The sequence below is a fragment of the Cyrtonyx montezumae genome, unplaced genomic scaffold (genome assembly GCF_038088225.1).
Source record: "Cyrtonyx montezumae isolate F1298 unplaced genomic scaffold, pur_monq_1.0 scaffold_0, whole genome shotgun sequence".
NCBI classification, from domain to species: Eukaryota; Metazoa; Chordata; class Aves; order Galliformes; family Odontophoridae; genus Cyrtonyx; species Cyrtonyx montezumae.
This window is the reverse complement of record NW_027071824.1, coordinates 2,253,237-2,277,299: the sequence shown is the minus strand read 5'-3', so window position 1 is coordinate 2,277,299 and position 24,063 is coordinate 2,253,237. Positions and strand designations below refer to the sequence as shown.

The following is a 24,063-nucleotide window of genomic DNA, read 5'->3' as shown; positions in this document are numbered from 1 at the left end:
TCCCGCTGCTCGGCAACCGGCCCCGGCGCGCCCCGATGACGTCACACGGCGCGCAGCCGGGCCCGCCGCCATGGCGGAGGTGAAGGTGAAGGCTGAGGTGCACGACCCCGTGGATATAGAAAGCAGGTGCGCTGGGCGGGGCCGCGGCTTTGTACCCGGGAGAGGCTTGGTGGTGCTGGGGAGGCGGGGAGCGGCGGGGCTCGGTGTGTTGCTGTCGAGAGCGGCCTAAGAACTAAACGGGGCGGCAGCGCCGTCAGGAAGAGTAGAGGCCGTTTTCCCAGGAGGCGCAGAAGCAGCTTTGTAGGACGCGGGGCCGGGCGCTGTGTCTCCTCAGTGCCACAGAAGTGCTTCGTCTGTACTTTTTCCCGAGCTGTTTTTCTCAGACTCTTCCGTCAGCTCTCAGGGTTTTGGTTTTGGATGCAGCGGCCTTCATTTCCCAACCTGCTCCTCTCTTCCCCCAGGATCATCGAGCTGTGTCACCAGTTCCCTCACGGCATCACAGACCAGGTGATCCAAAATGACATGCCCCACATGGAGGCCCAGCAGCGAGCCATGGCCATCAACAGGTTGCTCTCCATGGTAGGGTGCTCCCCGCTCCTTCTCCTTGCTTCAGCCCGAGGCTCTCTCCGTATAATTGTGCTGTGTGGTAGCTGGGAAGCTTGATCTTGCCGTACTGTTTCCGCTCTGTAATGCAAAGTTAACATCTGCTGCATGAGTAATTGGCCTCTGTGAGGTATTCTGAAACCTGGCTGACAGTTCTCCAGTGGTCTCTACAAGACTGAAAACACAACCAGCAAAACAAGAACCCTCATCTCTTCCACTGGAAATCAGAGTTGTTTAATGCTCTTGTCCCATAGAGCTCTCACTTGATATCTGGATGCCCACACAAATGAGCACTTTGGTGGGGAGTATACGAGCGCTTAATGTCCCTTGTACAAGGTGAAAGTTAGGAGACACAATGGGAAGTGCACCGATGTTGTGGGAAGAGGCTGGAGCTGTATTTGTTATTTCTGATACTCATGGGGAAAAAAAATATCCTCAAGGATATTGTTGTGTCTTCAAGTTAGAAGTGTTGTTTTTCCCTTTCCTTTATTCAGCTGATATGAAGTCAGTTTATTTTCTTTACAAGTTGAGATTTTTTGCCTCGTTCTGAAACAAGCTGTTAGGCACAGCACGTTAACTTTCCTTCTATTTCCCACAGGGACAACTGGACCTTCTCAGGAGCAATGCAGGTCTCCTGTATAGGATCAAAGAGTCTCAGAATGCAAGGTAAGCCTTGTGCTTATTGAACAAATATCTGAACACAGTTCTGCAAGTGACATGCGGCGTTGCTGGAAATGCACTAAAGAATTTAATATGGATGTATCAAGAGCATTGCAGAATTTAATTGCTTGATACACCTCACTCCTCCTGAGCCAATCCTGAAAACTGTTCTGTGATTTCTGCTGCACGGAGTCTACAGTGGGGCTCCAGCTATGACTTGCTGGCAGAGTTCCTGATCTGGCAAAGTGATGTGTGTGAGCAGATGTGTATGCTCAGGTGAAACACAGGTGAAGTTTGATCACATGTTCTACAGCTGTAGTTCTGTAGTCTTCCTCAGCAGTTCCAGAAGACCACTTGATCTGCTGCTCGTGCTTCTTATTTGATTTATCAAAACGTACCTTCCAAAAAACCATGTTTAGTGATGCCTGTGTAAACCTGAGTAGGAGGTGCCTGGGTTTACTTCTAGAAACATCCTTCAAGATTATCTTCCATGCAGGCATCTCAACTTCTCTTTCCAATATATTAGAAAAAAGTCACTAAGTTCAGGCTTTCTCAGGCCAGTGAAAGGCATTTTGTAGGGCCTGAAGCACTCTACTGTCCCTTTGTTGAGACAGTTGATCCCGAATTATGTTCTCTGAGTGCCTGACCTTACGTAGCTGTGTTAGTATATGACTCCTAACTTCCTATTGTTAAGAAAAACTGAGTGATTCCTGCTTACCTTCTTTTTTTAATTACTGTTGTTGTTGTTATTGTTGTTATTATTATTATTTAACTCTGCTGTTTTCTTTTTACTGTGGCTTCTCACTGGCAAGCTCAGAATGATCCAGAGAGATTTGGTGTCACGTATTTATTTGCCAGTGGCTGGTTTATTGTGTAGGGTTTCTTTTTTTTCCTTTGTGCATCGTGGGTTTTTTTTTTCATAGTATTTATTTTCAGTTTAAAATAAATCTGCCCTCTTTCAAAATTAAAGAAAAAAAATAATGCTGTTGTCTGTTCTTCTTCACAGTAAAATGAAAGGCTCTGACAATCAAGAGAAGTTGGTTTACCAAATTATAGAAGATGCAGGCAACAAAGGTAGTTTAAATAAATCGTAATGGTGAATGGTGATAACTTTGTTTATGGAACTTTCCTATCCAAACATTTAAATTCTTGTCTAGGGAATACAGATATAAAATACAGAGTACACTTAACAAGTCTGTATCTGACGTTCCACGTGTCCGCATATTAAAAACAAAGGAAGATATATTTTGCTATGAAAATAATATATTCTCCAGTCTGACATTTTGGGACCTCTTTCAAAATATGAACTTTCAGAATGTGAACTCTGACTGTCTATGGGACTGAGGAATCTATGCAGAACACTCACTACTTAAAAGAAAGTGTAATATCTATAGTGGCTTTAGCAACTGTACTAACAGCAGAAACCACTGCTAGCAACTAGGCTTTCTTAGGAATCTTTGCACAATGGTTGAGGGAGAGCAGGTAGAACTGGCTGTAACGTACTTGTTAAAGCAAACACTAGTTACCTGAATGTGCAAGAAAACTCTGTGATGGATTTGTGTTAGCAGCCAAATGGGGTGTATGTAGAAGAGCTCCCAGAGATGGACAAGGTTACTGTGATATGAGTTCTTTCTTTGATTTTTATTTCCTCCTCCTCTTCCCCTCCCTTTTGTTGGGAGCAGTAGGATCACGGGTGCATCCTTTGGCACAACATTGTGACTTTTGGTTTGTGAGTCCTTAGAGAAAACAAATGCCTGCTTCTTGTAATTAATTTCTGTTCATTTCTGTGCTTTTTAACAGGTATTTGGAGCAGGGACATTAGATACAAAAGTAATTTGCCTTTAACGGAGATCAACAAGATACTGAAAAACTTGGAAAGCAAGAAACTAATTAAAGCAGTTAAATCTGTGGCAGTGAGTAGTTGGTGACTGTTTTTTGTAACATTTTCAAATGATTGCTAGGTACTGTGCATGTTTGAACATGGAACGGGGAGCAGAGAAACCTCGTTCTGCCTCCAGCTTATGCATATGTACCAACACTTCACTCCTAACCTTTATAATGTATGTTTGAGGTGTTCCAGATCCAAGGGACCATAATGTTTAATAACAAATAAACATACTTCTACCAAACTAATTCATAATATAATAATTAATAATATAAGTAATAAATACATCACTATTAATATATTTATAATTATGCAGCATCTTGTTCTCTCTTTCCTGCTTAATTGCAGATCATTGGCATGGGAATGTGGTTTGGGCACTGTCCTGGTTTCTAGCTCAGGTCCTGTCTTGTTGCAGGGCCTTTTGTCTAATAACAATGTATAAATCTTCCCAAAAAGTCCATCTTATCTGAGAGTTGAACACATTAATGATAGCCTGAGTCAGCTGGATTGCTGTGCCATAGGTTTTAGGAGTAATGAACTGTGTCTTTTGCAGATATTTTCCTAAATCTTCCTTTTTGTTTTTTTCTGTACTATTTACTTTCATCTATTCAGTGGTGTGTGCTTTCTCTACCAGGCATCAAAGAAGAAGGTGTATATGCTGTACAACCTGCAGCCTGACAGGTCCGTGACCGGTGGGGCCTGGTACAGTGACCAGGACTTTGAGTCTGAATTTGTGGAGGTGTTAAATCAACAGTGTTTTAAATTTCTACAGAGTAAAGTAAGTGTCACTACTAAATCAATCCTCTATTTCTATTTGCAAGTAATTCTTCTATTTCTAAAACCAGGGACATATGAGGCTTAAGTTTTCTGTGTTACCCATTTCTTTAACTGGATCAGCCAGTCTGTACTGGAATTTTATTTGTCACAGCAAGTTTGATGATATTGTGTTTTAATAATGCACCTTTTTGTACCCTTTTCAGTGAGTAGAACCTTCCTTCTCCAAACTCTATTGGCAAGCTAGGCAGCAAAGGACACAGGAGCAAATAAACAAAAAAAAAAAAAACCAGCAAAAGTCACTATTTTTTTTTTTTTTCTCAAAGCTCTCATTTCTGAGAGGGCGAAAGGCACCAGGCAGTCATTTCTGCCTAGAAGACAATTTCCTGTAGTCTGACTGAGGGAGAAGCCTGTTCTGCACTGAACAAGTCCTAGGCAGATTGCAGCTTCTTCCTGTTCCATTAAAAATACTATAAGCAGCACTAGTTTCAGCAGAAACTTTTTTTGTTTTTTGTTTTTTGTCAACAAAACAAAAATGCAGACATTCCTCCGTATCAATATAAATTACTATGTAAATTTTATGTCATATTCAGAGTAAAATTATGTTTGGATGTGCACCTTGTTATCTTACATACATCAGTCCTGAGGATGGAGCTTCAAATGATTAAAAAAAAACAACAAACCAAAACATGTCTTAGAAATGTTGTTTTGCAAACCTCTTTGCACTCTCCCTGAAGCTGAGCTGTGAAGGAAGCTCTTGGCAGTGAGTGCTGACTACAACTTGTCCTTGTGCTTTTTTCCTCAGGCAGAAGCAGCTCGAGAGAGCAAACAGAGCCCCATAATACAGAGGAACAGCTCATTTGCCTCCTCCCATGAGGTGTGGAAATACATCTGTGAGCTGGGTATCAGTAAGGTCAGCATACATTAATCTTACTGCTCTGAACTGTCAGTACACGACTAGCTGCAGGAGTAAGGTCTTGCAAGTTTGGTGCTTTAGTACCCAGCAGGTCCTGCAGTGGAGGTGGACTTTGCTATTTTGTCACTTTTTGAGGATTGCCAGAGGTGCTGTGTTGGATTCCAGGATATCCATATATGTGGGTTTTCAAAGACATGTAAAAACATTCACAGCCTGATGCTGTTCCTGGTCACCACCAGCAGGCTTCAGTGCTCTTGTCTTTTTCTTCCACAGCTGTTTTGTTGTAGGACTGGAAATGTATCACACTAAGGTAATATAGGTGGAAAATTCTTCTGGGCTAGTTGAGGCTAACATCGTCCAGAAATTCTTGGGAGGAAAGGCATTTGTTTGCTTTTCTTCTTGTATCTGCACAACCCTATCAGCTACCCAGTAAGAGCTGTATCTGGGACAAGTTGGAACTCCAAGCATTTGTTACTCATAGGGTTTGCTCTTGTTTCCCCATTGCAGGATTTAGTGGCATATGTCTTTCCTATATCTATTTTACTAATTGTTTCTTAGGTAGAATTGTCAATGGAAGACATCGAAACGATTTTGAATACACTAATATACGATGGGAAAGTGGAGATGACTATTATTGCTGCAAAGGAAGGGACAGTAGGCAGTGTGGATGGACAGATGAAGTTGTACAGAGCTGTTAGTCCTCTGATACAGCCCACTGGATTAGTCAGGACGCCCTGCGGACTCTGTCCGGTAAGTAACAAATTCTGTACATGGATAGGTGGTGCAAGCCTGTTCTGAAATATAACTTGTTATTAGCTGACCTTGGGTTGTTTGCCTATTTATGTCTTCTTTTAAAAGCTGACTCACATCTGCCTGGCGTTTGGCCTCTTCTGCAAGGATTGTGAGCTGATACATGGCTAAAACTTGCCAGACATGTCTGTCGCATCATTTACTGCAGTGGGATCTGTTTTGCTTTGTTGTGCTCACATTGCTCTTCCTCAAAACTGACACTGAACTTCCTAGACTTTGTTCTCAGCTAGAGTACTGCTTTTCTACTTGGAAAAGAGAAGGAAACACAAGGCTGTGCTACTTTTGGTTAACTCAGGCTTGTAGTTACTCTACTGACTTTCTACTGTCTTTCTTTCCCAGGTTTTTGATGATTGCCATGAAGGTGGTGATATTTCTCCATCTAACTGTATATATATGACAGAATGGCTGGAGTTTTAAGGTGAAAGAAAATTGGAAGCTCAATTCTTTCTTTGTTGCTCACAAATTTAGAAGTTCCTCTGCATTTTTTTTTACATAAACATAAAGCTGCAACACGTTTGTTGTGTAAGTGGACTGAAAATCAAACCAGCACTGAAGATGGAGGTTGAAGTGAAAACATAGATCCCATCTTGTACAGAATGTGGGTGTGTGACTTGAAAAGTGCCACAGAACAGCTGTGTGGCACATCACATTCAAGGATTGTGTTCAGTATTCAGCAGGCACTTTGAAAGAAAATGAGTCATCAGCTGATAAAAACTTGCTGGTGGTGAGAGGTGGTTAAGTCCTAAAGCTGACACTTTTTTTCCCTATGATAGCTATGTCAAATAGGAATCAATTATTCTTTACCATCATTTTTACCTGCTAATCTATGATTAAAACTGCATTTGATTTTTTAAATCTATTTTTGTGCTTCATTTTCTCCACTGCTGTCAGGTTCTGGTGATGTTTCTGTTGCATTTGTTGTTTGACAGCTACAGGGTCATCTAATCTGTGTTTCTGTGTTCTGGCAGCTGCATCATGCACTCAAATATGTCAGCTGAAATTTGGAATGTAAGTGTTCTGTGAAAATGTGTTTTCCAGATGAGAAACAGCTCTGTCCTGATAATACAGGTACAGTGAAAATTTATAGGCTGGGTTACAAGAATCAGGTCTCAGTACAACTTGCTACCTTTGGCTTAGCTTTGCAGGACATCTGCACAACTACTTTATCTTTGTGATAGCCTCCCAGCACTGGGAAACCACCAGTGGGGTCCACAATAGTGGACCTGTTGCATATAGCTATTTTCAGAACTCTTGGTCTGAAAATAAGCCCTCCAAGGACGTGTTTTTGGGAGTGTGATGGTTAAGCACTTCTGCAGCTGAATTTTCAGCAAGCAAGGAATTCTGACTACAAGTAGTAAGCAGTTGGCTAGTATAGACAGATTCTAGAATGGAAAGGGAACAAGTTTGATGGCGTTAGCTAGTGTGTGCACCCACAGCTGGTTCTTTCTTTTGTTATAGCATTGTCTCTGGAGGTGACAAGGATATATCTCTCTACAGAGGAAGAAGTGTTGTCATGAAAGAGATATGGGAGTTAAATTATGAGATGTTTTTTCTTTCTCTGCTGCCTTTTACCACGCAGCACACCAAAGCCTGAGAAAAAATGCTGCTTGCTGCACTGGTCTTAACCTCAGCTTCAGGCATCTTTTATGTGGCCAAAGATAATTTCACTGAGGTGTGAGACTGAGATTGCCTCTTTTGAAGGCAACCTAATGCAATAGAGCCTGCATCCTGCTGCTGTGGAGATAACACAAATTGCTTGTGCTCCACTTCAGCTAAAAGATGGCATTCAGGGAAATGACACATCATGGAAATATGTCATTTCATGCGGAATGACCATATTTATTGGCAGTGAGAAAAAGGATACAGAGCCCGTTCTTAGTGAATAGCTGCAGGGAGTGGAGAGCTGATCTATTCAACCCTCTTAATTCTGGTTCATTTATACTGGGTCTTTCTAGTTTAGATGGCCTTATCTTTGTGGTCCATGAAGGTTCACAGTGTTGCAGTTGTAGCAGGACTTCTCAAAATTGGAAGAAAACAAAAAAAACCCACTCAAGCACACATAGTAAAGCAACTTCTCTGTACTATTTGTGAAATAGGAGCTTGTCTGATCTGTTTGAGAGGGATGATCTTTCTCTCGTTCTGGATCTTCCATGAACCTGGCTGGCCTATCAGCCTGTTCAAAAACGGAATAAATATGAAAACGTAACATTAATATTTCAGTCTTTTTTCCTTCCTGACTTCCTTCAGTTTTCTCTTCTACCTGGCGGAGCCGTCCCCTTTACAGTGTGGTATGAAATGTAATGTTTAATGTTTCCAGAAGCATTAACTGCAGTGTCAGGTTGTACTGTGAATGGGGAGCAAGTACAGCACGTGGGTACTGTTTAACGTGCCTAGCCTCTGCAGTCCAAAGTTTAAGATGTTAATGACAAACTTAAAGCTTTCACAGTGAGAACTGCGATTGATTGGCTATCTGGATTTCCCTTTTTTCTTTTCTTTTTTAGTTTAGTCAGCTTGCACCTCTCAGCTCTGTCAGACCTGTGGAGCAGTGCTTGTTCAGCTGGTGCTGAGTGCCATCTTCTGCTTCACCCGGGTACAGCTGACCTGAGATTAGGAAAAGAGAGCTCTTAAGCCACGAGTGTCCAACCATTTAGCTTGCCTGGGCCTCGTGGAGTTTTCTTGGGCCACATATAAAAGATGAGGGCTGCTCTGGAAGTAATGCCTCCTGTTTGATGTTGGCACGCAGCGTGGGGGCAGATGGTGGTGTGGTGGCAGAGGTTGAGCCTTCCCACCAGCACTGGTGATTGGTGGGTGGTTGGACTGGGTGGGCTGGAAGGTGTCTTCCAACCTCAGTGATGCTATTCTAGGATTTCTCCCTGCTAAGAGAGGTTATGAAGGTCTGGTAGAGGTGCACGCGCAGATTTTTGGGTTGGATGTCTGATGGTAACTCAGTATGTTCCATTTGAAAGTTCACAGGTGATGCGTCAGAAATAGACCGAGAAACTGGTACTTTTTTGGAAGTCCGTGCGTATAGCTGACGTAGCACAAGGAGCACACTCCGTGACGTAACCTGAGCTCGCCATCGTGCGTGAGCGCGCCATTACACGCAGCCGCAATGGCGGACACGTGCGAGCCGACATCCCCCCGCCATGTTTGGTTGGGGCAGCCTTTCGATCTCCAACCGCGGTGCCCTCAGCTAAGATGGCCGCCGCCGCGTTTGTTAGGGTCACGCAGGGATGCCCTTAACCAAGATGGCGGCGGAGCCGCTGCCGCCGCCATCTTGTGTGAGGGCAGCCCGCTACCGCTGAGCTGGCGCTGCCGGCCGCGCGGTGCCTGCCGGGAGAGAGCGGCGGCGGTGTGAGGCGGGCGGGCTGTGGTTCGTAGCGCGCGTTCCGCTCCGAGGCTGCAGCCCCATGGCGACCTACCTGGAGTTCATTCAGCAGAACGAGGAGCGCGACGGCGTGCGCTTCAGCTGGAACGTGTGGCCGTGCAGCAGGCTGGAGGCTGCGCGGATGGTCGTGCCGCTGGGCTGCCTGCTCACCCCGCTGCGGGAGCGGCCGGACCTGCCGCCCGCGCAGTACGAGCCCGTGCTCTGCAGCAGGAACGCCTGCAAGGCCGTGCTCAACCCGCTCTGGTACGAAAGCCGTGGGGAGGGTGGCACAGGACGTGGTCAGTGTGGGCATGGCGGTGCTGGTTGGACGTGATGACTGTGGAGGTCTTTTTCAAACTTAATTTGAAAATTTATTCCTCACTCCCCTTTTTCGCAGCGCAGTGCTTGGTAGCCTCTTTTTAGGGAACAGAACAGAGCAGCAAGAGGAAGGAGGAAGAGGAAGAATAATGTCAGGCTTCGCTGCACTAGCAGCCAACGTAGTATGTAGTATGTCGTAAAGGGTTGAGGAGAGGAAGCTCCTTGGGGCAGAGAACAGCTAATTTGTTCTGTGTTTGTACAGGATGTGAGTGAATGGCTTCTGCTGCTCTGTGAGTGGAGTACTTGCGTGCTGCAGCTGTACAAACAGTAAGGTGACTGAGATAAGCCTCAGCATAGTGGAGCAGTGATGAGATGCAAACCTTTGCCTGCTGCATCCTAAGCTATCACAGAATTGTAGGGGTTGGAAGGGACCTCAAGAGATCATCAAGTCCAGCCCCCTGCCAAAGCAGGCTCCCTACACCAGGTCACACAGGTAGGCGTCCAGGCGGGTCTTGAATATCTCCAGAGAAGGAGACCCCACCACCCCCCTGTGCGGCCTGTGCCAGTGCTCTGTCACCCTCACCGTAAAGAAGTTCTTACGCACATTCGTGCAGAACCTCCTGTGCTGCAGTTTCTGTCCGTTCCCCCTTGTCCTGTCTCCACACACTTCTGAAAAGAGTCTGGCCTCGCCGCTTTGTCCCCCACACCTCAGATACTTAAAAACCTGGATCAGGTCCCCTCTCAACCTTCTTTTCTCAAGGCTAAAGAGACCCAGTTCACTTAGCCTTTGTTTATAGGGGAGATCCTTGAGGCCCTTCACCATCTTTGTGGCCCTGCACTGGACTCTTTCCAAGAGATCCCTGTCTTTTTTATACTGGGGAGCCCAGAACTGGACACAGTACTCCAGATGAGGCCTCACCAGGGCGGAGTAGAGGGGAAGGACCTGCTGCATTGTAAGCTTTGAAGATCTGTTTGTTGGTCCCTCACACTAACAAGGCAGGAGGCAGCAGGGCTGCCTGAGCTAACAGTAGACAACTGGGAAGCTGGGTTGTGCAATTGTTCCCCTACTTGTACTAACACCTCACGTTTCCCTTGCAGCCAGGTTGACTATCGGGCCAAGCTCTGGGCTTGTAATTTCTGTTTTCAGAGAAACCAGGTATGTTGAAAGAATGGTCAGCGTTTTCATCTTTTCACTGAGCATTTTACCGATGACCTCACCTGGAGAAAGATGTTAAAAAGTTCCACCTCTTTAGATTCCATCTTTTGGCCTTTTCTCTTGTTGAACCCAGGCCAGAGTACTTGTTGATGAGTCTGTTTTACATGATGTATTGCCTGTTTTTAGTTGTTTTACCAGTGATTTTAACAGCACAGAGAACATAAAAATTAGATGATAAGACATTTTGTCATTTGCTTCCAGTGTGGGTTTTTTTTTTTGTACTTGATGTTTACTTGCTGAGTATGAAATTCATTAGGTTTGGATGGACTTGTACTATCAGAAACAGTCACATGTCAAAACAAGTTTTGGCTAATGTGGTGGCTGCTTTAGTCCTACCCTTAGCTTACACTGGGATGAATAACTGCCTGTAGTGGTGGCTGCTGTCAACTGTGCTTAGCAAAGCAGTGGTACAGGGCTGTGATGAGTTAACCAGGTTGGTGCAGTTGGTAGTGAATAAAAGAGGTGGATAAGCATATCATAAGCAGACTGGCCTCTGTATTGCAGAGAAGGGCCCTACATTTCTGCTGTGCAGCTTGCATGTCCTAATTTTTGGTTCTGTTTTTCAGTTCCCTCCGGCATATGCAGGCATATCTGAAGTCAACCAACCAGCTGAACTTATGCCTCAGTTTTCAACAATTGAATATATAGTGCAGGTAATGATTCATAGGGAAGTTTGCATTCTCTAGAACCGTATTCTGTGATATCTCTTGCATGTATTTGTTGTACTCAAGATAGTAACACTCAAGTAAGATGCTTTAGATAAGGGCTTATTTTGTTCTTTGTCCAGAGTCATTGTACACAGTGTCACCTAGCATGAATACATGTCTCATAAATCCATCTCTCCTCATTAGCGAGGCCCGCAGACACCATTGATCTTCCTGTATGTTGTTGACACGTGCTTGGACGAGGAGGACTTACAGGCACTGAAGGAGTCCCTCCAAATGTCCCTAAGTCTGCTGCCTGTTGATGCTCTTGTGGGGCTTATCACCTTTGGCAGAATGGTCCAGGTTCATGAGCTGAGCTGTGAAGGAATTTCTAAGAGCTACGTGTTTAGGGGCACAAAAGACCTGACAGCTAAGCAAATACAGGTATGTCCTGCCATCTCTTAGGCCAGTGGCTTGTCCCTGTTTGCTCCGTTGCCACCACTGCTGATCTTTCAAGCATTAGGCTTCTGGGGAGGAAGGAAGGTTCAGTGCTCTTAATTATTTTTATGCTATTTCCCTCCAAACACCTCTCCTGTCTTTTTGTTGCTGTAAGTTCTTTGAAAACACGCCCAAGATAGTTTTTTATATCTCACATAGAACCGTTGCTGTCTTTCTAATGACATTGTGGATATTAATTATTTCAGAGTTCTTAATTTCTTTAATGCTACAGTGTTGCAGGCTTTAGGCTATATTGCTTGAAAGCATTGTCTAGTGTTTGAATATGAAGTCTCCTCTGCCTCCATATTCTTTAGGATATGCTTGGTCTTTCAAGGCCAGCAGTCCCCATTCAACAAGGAAGGCCTCTTCAAGCTCCGGAGCAGCCTGCTATTTCAAGCAGGTGAGTGCACAATAAGTACAACCAACAGAAGAGTAGGATGGGTGTTTTATACCCTTTGGGATCACACTTCTAAATCTAGGTTTTCCAAGAGGAGTTTTTGTAAGAAAACTTTAAATGGTGTTGTCTTGTCACAGTTATTTCCCTGCATCAAGTGACATAAACAGGTGAGATTTACTAGAGCAATTTTTTAGACTTCTGTAGTGTTTTAATTTTAGCAGTTCCAAGAACATAATTGCCGTTCAGACTGGGTTTGTCCTTGGAAAGTATAGCATAACTGTCTTTGGTAAGTGTATTGTTCAGGGAATTAATGTGTTCAGAGCAAGGGTCTTTTTGTTACCAGCTAATGGGGGCCTTGTTAACAATCCTTCAAGCTTGAATGAGTCTGGAAGGTGATTGGCAGGCAGGCAGTGACCCCTGAACAACGATGCCATATTTGCTTCTGTTGAATACAGTTTGTTTTTTTTCTCAGCTCCTCTTTTTCTGTGGCAACTCATGTACCTTTTGGTAGACTAAATAGCCACTGAAGTCCTTTTCTGTGCTTTGAGTGTATTTGCCTTCATGTCAGTTCCTGATGGCTTGCTCTGATCAATTTTGTTACTTTGCACAAGCCTGTTAGCATGGAAAGTTTGAACATAAAGGAATGTGCTACATAACATTTTGATTCTGATAACTCTTCCAGTGCAATTGAAGTGTGCTGGGAACAGAGGCACACTCAAAATGGGAAAACATTTCATTTTGATTTTTCAGGTTTCTGCAGCCAGTACATAAGATCGACATGAATTTAACAGATCTCCTTGGAGAACTTCAGAGGGACCCGTGGCCAGTGACCCAGGGAAAGAGGCCATTACGTTCCACTGGAGTGGCTCTTTCAATTGCTGTTGGCTTGCTAGAGGTACTTTTACAGCAGCTGTGTGTTAGGGATGAGCTGGTCAAAGTAAGCACTTTGCAGCCTTTGCTGAGACATGTACAGGTTTCAGTGCGGGTTGGTTTCCAGACAAGATACATTGAGATGCAGTGGTGCATTTGTCTTTGCTGATGCTTGCCATCAGTTAGCACCAGCTGCTGTACAGCAGATTGGAATTTATGTTTAAGTGTAAACTATGTAAAAGATGCAGATGTTTAAAAGCTTCTGATTCTTGTGTATATTGCCATGTGTAGGTGATTGTATGTACTGTGGTTCTTTTTGTTGTTTGTATGTCTGCAAGGGTCATCTAAGGGAGAAGTAAAAAGAGTAGAAACTGCCTGCTTCCTGTTGTGGAGATTCTTGTAGCTGAGTCTAAGCTAGAGGGCACATACCAGGAAATGTGTTGCTGTTTTTCTGGGCTGCCAGTAACAAAGAGAGGTCCCTGATGATATTTCAGAATAATATACAGATTCTTCTCCAAAGAAAACGTTGTCCCTTTAAATGTCTTCTCCCTGAGATGTAAGACCTTATTTTTATTTTAGGGCACATTTCCAAACACAGGAGCCAGAATCATGCTGTTTACAGGTGGTCCACCAACACAAGGGCCAGGCATGGTGGTGGGAGATGAATTAAAAACACCCATTCGTTCTTGGCATGACATAGAGAAGGACAACGCCAGGTTCGTGAAGAAGGCCACCAAGGTAGGTGCTGCTGTCAGCTGGGGGCAGGAGCACACACAGCAGCTTAGGCTTGTTGCCTGGCAGGGGGTGTTTGAAGGCAAAAAACAGATGTTGTGAGTGTTGGGAGGAAGGAGATGACCCAAACTGCTGTCCAGTATCCTTCTGTAGGTAACAAATGTCTTATTTTCTTGGTATGTAATTAATATGTCCAGATGTTTGCATGGCTGATCATGGGATGCATGAGCCTTTCTGTGTGTTGAGCTATGAGACTGGTCAGGAGACAGGTGAAAGAGCTTTACTGTTAATTACTTCTCCAGGTATGGTCTTAAAACCTTCTCAAAGAGAGAAGTATTATGGTATTCTTGTCTAGCTGATGGTGAGTGGAGATCCTTTTATCTCCTGTCAGGAGAGGGGGGTGAAAAAAAAGCCTGTACTCCAAGAGCTGGTCATTTCCAAAGAAGCTCCTTTTTCTCTTGACGTGTGAAGAAATAATTAAAATGCTAGGTATGAGATGTGCCTGCCAGCTTAGAGGAAGTAGCATGATACCTGTCCTCCTGACTATCACCTAGAAACCTTTAGGTTTATTATCACAAAGAGCCTGTGCTTGTATAATGGTAGCAATCTGTGTCTTCTCTTCACTTGCAACTCAAGTTTATCCAAGGGCAGACATCCTAGGAGGAAGAACTGTGTTCAGCAGACAGCTCTTTGCTTTTACAGCACTGGCAATGGCTTCATTTGTGCTTTGTGTATTAATGTGTTGAGAGCAGAGGAAAAACTGCCTGACACAGCTTCCTAAATGTGGTGTGTGTTGTCTGTTCTGCCCAGCACTACGAGACTCTGACCAACCGCGCTGCCACCAACGGGCACTGCATTGACATCTATGCCTGCGCCCTGGATCAGACCGGGCTGCTGGAGATGAAGTGTTGTGCAAACCTCACTGGGTATGTCCACAACAGGAAACACAAAGGTGGCACTTTTATTTGTTTATTTTTTGTGGGGGAGAACAGTTCAGAAAGCAGATAGTTTTCTATCAGAGCAAAAGGGTGAGATTTTTGTCATTTAGTTCTAAATTTTGTTTTGAATTTGCCAGGAGTTACATGGCAAACCTCCCCTGATCCCAGTCCACATTTCTGAAGCCTCAAAGTAGCGTAAGAGTTAACACTGCTGGTAGGAAACTCAGTGTCCTGCTTTGGAGAAAGGTATTCTAAAGCATGATGCAACATGTCTTGCAAATGCCTTCTGTCTCCTTCAAATGCCTTAGGAGGTAGCAAGTATCCTCTGCAGAACTGATAGGGGGTAGATCCCCTGAGTTGTGGTGCATGCATGACTGAAGTGCCATCAGAATAGCAAAGCTTCAGGCATGGTGGGTAGATGATTTCATTGTGTTAGCCAGATTTTCTCATGCTTAACAGCTTGTTTTGCTTTCTTAGGGGAAGTAGACTGAGCAGAGCTCTCTTCTGGGTAGAGGTGTTTGTAACCAGTGGAAGCAGGAGCATTTTTAAGGCAGCTGAAGGGATGACAAGAAATTTAGTTGAGAAAGGAAGCTGGCAAAGATGGAGCACTAACTTGTCTGGCTTTGAAGGCATCCATGAATCTGCATTCACTGATGCGAATTCTACCAATGCAAAGGCATGCTTTAAAACAGTTTCTGCCCGTGTTTGCATGCATGAGAGTTGAAGGGGTTGTATCTTTGGTGATATGCCTCTAGTTCACAATTGTTTCAATTCCCTTGCATATTTTTTTTTTCTTCTCAGAGGACAAATGGTGATGGGAGATTCCTTCAACACTTCTCTCTTCAAGCAGACCTTCCAGCGGGTGTTCAACAAAGGGCTCAGTGGGGAATTTCGGATGGCTTTTGGTGCAAATTTGGAAGTGAAGGTGAGAGATTAGTTTATTTGGCTGACATTAACTTAGAAGTGCAAGTGCTGGTGATTGAAAAAGTTGTTTGCGTGTGGAAAGTTATAAGTCTTTGAGGTCAGCTGTAGTGCCTTCTTTGGAAAAAGCACCATACTGGAATGAGTGAAGGCATTTTTTATTTGAAAGTATTAAACTTGTGGTTTAAAAAAAAATAAAATGTAAGTTTACATTCACCAGCTGTGGCTGTATGTGACCTGGGAAGAGTACTTGAGGATGCTTTCCTTGGCAGCCTTGTATATTCACCTTCTGATCAAAGCTGAGCACCTGATTTAGTCTGTGTGTGTTCTATTTGACTAACGTGACTTTTTTTAAGATCTTTTTAACTCTTGTTCTAGACCTCCAGGGAGCTGAAAATTGCAGGAGCTATTGGCCCATGTGTATCCCTGAACGTGAAAGGACCATGTGTTTCTGAAAATGTAAGTTTCCAACACGAGAAAAAAATCAACTACATTCAAGTAGGAAACAAAGGGTGCAAAATTTGTCTAAACCTACAGCTTAGATAGTGAGAAAAGGCAGTGTCTGCTAGACTGATTTCTTGTCCCATAAAGCTGCCTTGTATTACCCTCAGTAACTTAGTCCCGAAGATAGGAAATGCAGAAGGATTGCCTTGTGTCTCTGATCAGAACTTAACATGAGCTGACCTTAACTGCTGCCAAATACTGAAAGGCTGTTTTCTTTTCAATTCTGTGCAGGAATTTGGAATTGGAGGAACATCTCAGTGGAAAATTTGTGGTCTGGATCCCAGTACTACTCTGGCCATTTACTTTGAAGTGGTAAATCAGGTCAGCCCTGGCTTTTCTTTTTTTTTGTCTTCATTTTTACATGTCACGTGTTTGTAACAGGACCGAGAAGTCCACTGGCACCTCTTGTCCACCTTGCAACCATCCACCTACAACACAAGTGTTCTGTGCCAGAGTAGTATTCATGGAGGTTGTCTCTGTATTTGCAAATCGCATCATTTTTTTACTTTGTACAAAAACTGCATTCTTTCTTCTTGTCTTCTGATGGCATTTATTTCATAAAGAGGCAATTTTCTTTTTCCTATTAGGTGCTGTGGAAACTAAAAGTACAACTGCCTCACTTCTTGGAGAGTTGATCCTCCAGTTTGTTATATGAGGTGGCTCAGAAGGAACTTGAGGCTGGGGAAGCTTCTGAGCACGTGGTAGCTAGGAGTACTAAAGGAATTCTTTTTCATACCACCTCTGCTGTGTGGGTTCCCTGTTGTTAGGAATAGGGCCCAGATGTGTGTCTCTTCTCTGGTCCATCTCAAGTTTGAACTTAACTCTATTCAGCAGGTGCCCTGGATTTGTCTCTGTAGTATGCAAAGCTATGGCAAAGCCAGCCTGTGTTGAGAGCTTTCCTTGTTTAATTTGCAGCACAATGCACCAATACCTCAGGGAGGCCGAGGGGTAGTGCAGTTTGTCACTCAGTATCAACACTCCAGCACACAGAAACGCATTCGTGTCACCACCATAGCCAGAAAGTAAGTACCTCATGCTGTTTCTTCGGCCTAAATGCAGAAATGTAAGCCACTGTCTGTGCTGGTATTGTTTTAGCCTTTTGTCACATTCTTCGGGGGAAAAAATGTGTATCAGGTCTTGCTGATGACAGATTTTGGATTAACCCTTTACTAATTCCTTAGCTGGGCAGATGCACAAAGTCAGCTCCAGCACATAGAAGCTGCCTTTGACCAGGAAGCAGCTGCTGTGCTGATGGCACGGCTGGGAGTGTACAGAGCTGAGTCTGAGGAGGGGCCTGATGTCCTGCGGTGGCTGGACAGACAGCTGATCAGACTGGTAAGACTGATGGAGTGCACTCAGCAGCAGTCTTAATTTCAGTTAAAATGATCTCTTGGCATGAAAACACTGTTCTTTTTCCAGACTGACTTGCATCGTTTGTGTTCTGATCGTGGTCATGTGATAACTCAGTAGGCAGTATGATCAATAAATTGGTGATGGGATAGGTAAGCATCCCATCATGTTGAAAGAGTTAAACCTTGGCACTGAAGAAGTAATAGTGAAATGATAATATAGGTGGGAAGGGACCTCTCAGGTCTTAACACTCTGCTTAAGCAGGGCCGGTTTCATGTTACAGTCAGATACTGTGGGTTTTGTTCAGGTGAGTTTTTATGATCTCCAAGGATGGAATTTCTCTTGCTTCTTGATAGCCTGTTCCAACATTTACTATTATTATTTCTTATATCCAATCAGAATTCCAGTTTCTTCAGTTACCTGTTACCTAGCTGTACACAGCATGACACCAGATTCCAGACTGAACAAACCCAGCTTTTTGGGCCCCTGTTCCTTGGCCAGCTTGCTGACGCGTGCTGACCTTGCTTCAGTATATCCATGTCTGTCTTGAGCTAGGAAGCCTCAAACTGAATGCAGCATTCAGACAGGATCTCACTGTGGTGAACTTCAGGAGAGTTATCACTTCCCAGCTAGTGGCATTATTTTCCACCTTCAGACTGTCTCTTTCTTCACATTTCACAGGCCTGAATTGCCAGAATCCCAATCAGTTCTGACTTCAGATGAATGCTCATGTGAATTTCACGCTGACAGTTACGGCACATCAGATGCTGGAAAAAAGAGACAGTATCAAATACAGATTTGAGCACTGTGACACACATGGGTATACTGCACGCTGAAACGATTGTGGAGACATTTGTGCATGATAAAGAATTTTTGAATTTATAAAGTAATCGATGAAGAACTACTTGTTTTCAGTGTAGTACTTGGTGAAATTTTACTTTGCTGTTGCTTTAGAAGGGAGGAGATGCAGAAGCGTTTCATAGTGTACAAAGCTGATGAAGTATGATGATGATCCCATGGAAAAAATGAGTACTAGAAGCATTATTTATTTCATTCTTAAGTAACTTCAAATCTAGATTCAAAATTCAAGATTTTTATATACATATAAAAAGAAATAGATGATTGAAGCATCGTTGTCATATGGAAGCTACTCACTTAAATAAGAATAGCCTCTTAAGTGCTTGCTGCCATGTTCCTGAGTTGTTTGCTCTGTTTAAAAACATGGAGAAACACATTCAAAAAAATGTTGATTCTGATAGAGATATATACAAAGTATGCATTTTGCTTCCAACAGTGTCAGAAATTTGGTCAGTACAACAAAGATGATCCCAACTCCTTCAGATTGTCAGAATCATTTTCTTTGTATCCTCAGGTAAGAACCTTCTTGTAGCTATGGGTAAGGTTTGCAAGGGGGAGTGATGGTAAAGCATCTTGTACCGTTAATCAGAGCTGTGAGGGAAGGAACGGATGCTTTTTTGAATTTGTTGGGGTGGTTTTTGTAGTTCAGTGCTACAAATAACTGATTAGTGAAGAACTCGGAGGAGATTTTTGTCAGGGGATTTGCTGTTTATGGTGCAGAAGTTCTGTCAACTCACTGACACTTCTCACTCATCTTTCTCGTGCAGTTCATGTTCCATTTGCGACGCTCCCCGTTCCTGCAGGTCTTCAATAACAGTCCAGATGAATCTTCTTATTACCGTCACCACTTTGTTAGGCAAGATCTGACTCAGTCTCTCATTATGATTCAGCCCATCCTTTATGCTTATTCTTTCCATGGGCCTCCTGAGGTAAGTCTTAACAGAGAGAGGTGAGTCAATCCGAAATACAGAGCATTCAGTCAGGATAACATTAGTGCATCAAAAAAGTCCTTATCTTTTTTTTTTTCTCTTAGTTAAAGTGATTACTGAAGGATGAGACAGGGCAGTGTACAATACAAGTTCTAATTTCAGTAGGCTTACTCTTAGTATGTAAATTATACTTTCAGTAGGCTTTTAAAGTACACATACACATCCAAAAGAAGCAGCCCCAACAAGCTAACACCACATCTAGCGTCTGGCAGCTCAGCAGTGCTTCTGCTTCTCTGCCAGAGACTGCCATCTCCACCATGTGAGTCAGCAAGCCTCTGCCCTTCCAGGTCATGATCATACAATTGTAGGGGTTGGAAGGGACCTCTAGAGACTGAGTCCAGCTGCTTGTTTTCAGCTGTTTAAGCAGCAACATTCAGCTGCTGAACAGACGTTATTAATCCGTGTTGACTGCTAACTTGAACGGAGTATGTCTGGCAGGAAAGAAATGCAGAAGCTGCTGCAGAAACATTTTAAAACCTTTCTGGCAGCATTTTCCAGAGCAAATCTATTAAATCTCTTATTTTCCTTGGCTTCTCAAGATCATTAAGATTGATAGGCATAGAAATTGCTTTCTCACAGGCTGCATTTCATACAGTAGCTGAGGACCTGCTTCTCAGTGGTCCCACGAGGGGCTGATGCTGTTCTTTGAGACATGCACATGAGCAGCAGCCCTTGACAGACTCCTGTATACATGTGAGGCTGAGCAGATTGTTCCCCTGAACTGTAAGGTTAATATGGTTTTGAGATTTTAATAACGACTGACCTTTATTTTCCATAGCCAGTGCTTTTGGACAGCAGCAGCATTCTTCCTGACAGAATCCTACTGATGGACACTTTCTTCCAGATAGTTATCTACCTTGGTGAGGTATGGTAAGATTTGTTCTCTCTCTGAACTCTCTTCCTCCTACCACACATGCAAACAATGGTACTGTTAGTACAAAATGAATTGCTTGCAAAGCTTACCCCTGGCCTAATGACATCATATGACTGTTGCCAATTGTAATTCATAATAGTCCTACTGGAGTAGTTAAGTATACGTTCTGCTGTGAGAAACAGCCATCAAGTTAGCTTGGAAACAAAGATGAACTTTCCTTGCTGTGCCTAGGAAGGGTGAGAGAAACTTGAAGCTAAGTAGAGCAGAGAGACCTGCAGCTTGATTTGTCAGATATGTGATATATTTGGTTGCTGGGTTTTGATGCTTAAATACTGCTATTCTGAAAGAAATGGGTTATGAATTTTGCCAGCTCTGCTTTTAAATACTGGATGTTCTTCACAGCTGCTCTTGTACTGAGGTGTAGGCTCCTTCTGAACCTCCAGATTTTAGATCATTATCTAAGGCTTTGGCTTTCCAGTGCCTTTGCAGTGTGAAGACCTGTAGATCTGTGTTGGAATCCTGTCAGGTTTTGTATGGGACCACTGTGCTACTGTAGCTGCATGATAGAAATGTCTCGCACCCTAAAAGAAGTTATGATGTAGAGGGTGAAGCTGTCTTGCTTCTTCTTTCTTTAGAAACGTTCCTTGTATTTGATGCTTTTTTCCCCTCTCATATTCTTTTCACTCTTGTTTGGGGAGTACCTTTCATGCAGTTTTTTTCTACTTAAGCATGACATCAAATTGGAATTTAAATGAGCTCAGCTTGGCTTATGGTCAGACCTTCCTATTAGTGAATGTTTTGGAGACCTGTTTTAACTTCGTTTTTGAACTGAACTACTGACTTTTAATTACTCTTATTAGAATACTTAAAGTTTGGCGTGGTAGCCTGCGGCTGTGCTGTTATCTCCCCACATTCTTCCATGTAGTATTTGTCCTCTCTGAAAACTGATACTCAGTCCACATGAGCAAGAGTTGAATGATGGAGTCAATAGTGACAGTAAACTTTCCCAGGTTACTTTAAACAGTGCCTACCTACCTCTACTATTGGGAAGCAGGAGTCTCATCAACTGGGTAAAATTAGATGAAAGGAATGTTAAATGTGTGAACTGCAAGTGTATAGAGGAATTATTAACTGTGCACCTTGAAAATAATACAAGGCAATGGCTGTCCCACTTAAGACCAAGTCAGATTTGGAACACCACTGATCTATACATGCTTTGCGCTTTTATGTTGAGGTGGGCAAAAGCATTGTGGCTTGAAGTGTACTCAGAGCAAATTGTTCTTGTGCTGCACAGACTGCTACCCAGTTCTGTGCTGAGTGCATGTTCGTAACTTAAGGAACAGGCAGAAATTAAACAATACTATTGACAGAATAGTAAAAGCATGAGTTTGTCCTGCACTGTGTAAGCAGAAGTGCGTGTAATGTTCTGTTACCTTGAGATGTGCTGGTTAAAAAAGGGAGGCCTGTAGACATCTCTGCTGTCTCTCCATTTCCTCCTTGTCCCTGTGAACAGACTATTGCACAGTGGCAGAAAGCTGGTTACCAAGACATGCCTGAATATGAAAACTTCAAGCACCTACTGCAAGCTCCACTGGACGATGCCCAGGAAATCCTGCAGACCAGATTCCCAATGCCACGTTATGTCCACACTGAACATGGGGGCAGTCAGGTAAGGAGGTTTATCCAAGAACCCTCCCTGCTGAACAAAGCAAATATCTGTCTTTTCTTGCTTTATGAAGTAAACGATTCTGTAGGTTAAACACAATGGTAGGTTAGCTCTTAAAAGTATAGAGTTTGTATATTTTCTTATGAGCTCTTAATGCATCTGTATCTTTTAATAAGCCAGTTGGTCTCTGGGTATGTTTTTGAATTCTGAGGATGGAAGGAGGAAAAACAGTGTAAATATCTTTTTATTCCTTATACGGTGAGAAATGAATGGTTTTGCTGCATATCTAAACTAACTGATCAGATGCTTTCTCTTTTTGAGATAACAGCAGGGTACCCTGTCTTTTTACTTGATTTTTCCTTCCCCTTAGGTTTCTTCCTCAATCTTACTCTGTTCTGTGATGTTCCTTAATGTTATTTCTTTCAAAACAATTTGTAAAACTGTAAGGCATTGTAGCAGTACTGTTGTCTGTCCCGTGGGAGTCACAGTTGCTTGGTAAAATCTTTCCAAACATTTATCCTTTCAGAGCACTACCATTAAGAGTAAGCAGATTCTAATCTTTAAGTCCAGTGAAATTGTTTGTGAAACAAAGCTATTTCTGAACTTAGAAGCTTGTTTCAGTCAAACAAGTACCTTCCTTGTAAAAGCAGGAGAACACCAGTCGTATATCTAAGGAGATAAGTCTTAGGGGAGCTGACGTTTCTGTCGTACTGCAAAAATGTTAAATGTTTTCCCCATGTTTTGTCTTTATAGGCCCGATTCCTGTTGTCTAAAGTGAATCCTTCTCAGACCCACAATAACCTCTATGCATGGGGACAGGTAAGCAATGAAAGAGCCACTCATGTTTGGGAATGCTGTAAAATGTACATTCACATAACTGCACAGTAGCTGTCCTATTTCATCACATAGTATTTAGCCTCAGACTGGGGGTGGGTTGTATTTTTCCTACTCTTCTTATCTAACAGCTTTTTGCAAGACATTTGTGGTTGGCTTTGAGAATCTTTGGAATACAAGGAAACAAAATTATTTCTGTGCACCAAGTAATCTGTGATGAAATTACTGTCTGAGACTGTAACAGCTATAGCATTTTAAAAGACAACTGAGTTAATAGGTTTGTCACAGGCAGCTTAGATTTTTTTCTTCATCCTGATTACTGAAGTCGATGGTTGTTCACATAAACTGTTCACATAAACAGTACTGGTGGTGAGCACTAGATTACACCACGTTCAGAATTAAGTTTTTAAGCCTGGATATGATGAAACTCCTGCTTCTGGTCTTGGATGGAATTCCCCTCAAATTTTCAGCATGTTGTGAATTTGTTGGCTTTTTAAAGGTGGCTGTCCTAGTAGAGGTGATGCAGAACAGCCCAGTACCTCAGCAACCCAATGACAGCAGGAGATGAGTGGTTTCCAGCAGCAGTGCTTTTGTCCCTTCGATGCTTCCTGTCACAGAGTTACCTATGTAGGGCACAGACAGACAAGGAGAATGTATTTTGTGGCTGCTACTGATGGAAGCAGCTACACTGATAGAGAAACTCTTACAGGTTTTAGATGGCCTGATGTAAAAATTGATTTTTATCTTTTGTTACAAATGTGATGTAAAACCCACAGTCCACAGTTAGTTACAGAAAACTAAATACACTAGCAAGTGGATATGTACAGATCTGATTTTCTGTGAATAATAATTTTAATGTCTTCTTCCTTTTTTTGTGTAGAACCTTGAGCAGAAGCCTTCCTAATGCATTAGAAAGAAGAGACTTTTTCTGCAACAGTGTAGGTGGTGCTGAAAGATACAGACAGTGCTTTTGTCACAAATTAGCATCTTTTCCACAGGTAGCCCTTACAGGGGAAAAGGTTTAGCTGGCAATTAGTTGAGTGGTGACATCTGATTTGCTTTTGGTTAGTCCGCTGGACTATTTCAGGCTCGTTATTTTTTTTTGTCTGCAGGAATCGGGAGCTCCAATCCTGACGGATGATGTCAGTCTGCAGGTGTTCATGGACCACCTCAAGAAGCTAGCAGTCTCCAGTGCAGCATGATTTGATCAAACCCAGAAGCACAAAGAGGAGAGTTACATATATCATGCTGATCACAGAAGTGGAACGATTTATTTACATTTCCTTTTAGACTAGGGTTTTTAAGTATTACATGAAATAAATATGTGGGGAGAGCTTTGTACTTTGCCCTTCTAGATGCTAATTTATTTGTATTCCTTTTAATCTCTATTGCTTACACTACTTTTCTCATACTGTAGGTGGAGCCAAAGTATGTTTTAT

General features: G+C 42.9%; 2 protein-coding genes across 2 annotated transcripts; both read left to right on the top strand.

The window, feature by feature from the left end:
• The first annotated feature begins 27 nt into the window (after positions 1-27).
• POLR3F (RNA polymerase III subunit F) lies at positions 28-6,503 on the top strand. Its single transcript, XM_065752253.1, has 9 exons — positions 28-126; positions 462-579; positions 1,202-1,269; positions 2,270-2,337; positions 3,064-3,176; positions 3,783-3,926; positions 4,728-4,835; positions 5,397-5,588; positions 5,988-6,503. Exons 1-9 carry the CDS (start codon positions 71-73, stop codon positions 6,063-6,065), a joined length of 945 nt encoding a protein of 314 aa, XP_065608325.1. The 5' UTR covers positions 28-70; the 3' UTR covers positions 6,066-6,503.
• Positions 6,504-9,052: 2,549 nt separating this feature from the next.
• SEC23B (SEC23 homolog B, COPII coat complex component) lies at positions 9,053-23,986 on the top strand. Its single transcript, XM_065749792.1, has 19 exons — positions 9,053-9,279; positions 10,432-10,489; positions 11,116-11,202; positions 11,401-11,637; positions 12,006-12,091; positions 12,839-12,983; positions 13,538-13,696; positions 14,501-14,616; positions 15,430-15,553; positions 15,928-16,008; positions 16,285-16,374; positions 16,969-17,075; positions 17,235-17,388; positions 18,698-18,775; positions 19,029-19,190; positions 20,029-20,115; positions 21,638-21,793; positions 22,544-22,609; positions 23,737-23,986. Exons 1-19 carry the CDS (start codon positions 9,059-9,061, stop codon positions 23,824-23,826), a joined length of 2,304 nt encoding a protein of 767 aa, XP_065605864.1. The 5' UTR covers positions 9,053-9,058; the 3' UTR covers positions 23,827-23,986.
• Positions 23,987-24,063: the final 77 nt, after the last annotated feature.

Excerpts from the sequence above, each read along its gene's own strand:
- POLR3F (XM_065752253.1), top strand. The coding sequence starts at position 71 with ATGGCGGAGGTGAAGGTGAAGGCTGAGGTGCACGACCCCGTGGATATA. Across the intron at positions 2,338-3,063 it reads AGAAGATGCAGGCAACAAAG|GTATTTGGAGCAGGGACATT; the intron begins GTAGTTTAAATA and ends GCTTTTTAACAG. Across the intron at positions 5,589-5,987 it reads CGCCCTGCGGACTCTGTCCG|GTTTTTGATGATTGCCATGA; the intron begins GTAAGTAACAAA and ends TTTCTTTCCCAG.
- SEC23B (XM_065749792.1), top strand. The coding sequence starts at position 9,059 with ATGGCGACCTACCTGGAGTTCATTCAGCAGAACGAGGAGCGCGACGGC. Across the intron at positions 14,617-15,429 it reads TGTTGTGCAAACCTCACTGG|AGGACAAATGGTGATGGGAG; the intron begins GTATGTCCACAA and ends TTTTCTTCTCAG. Across the intron at positions 19,191-20,028 it reads CTTTCCATGGGCCTCCTGAG|CCAGTGCTTTTGGACAGCAG; the intron begins GTAAGTCTTAAC and ends TATTTTCCATAG.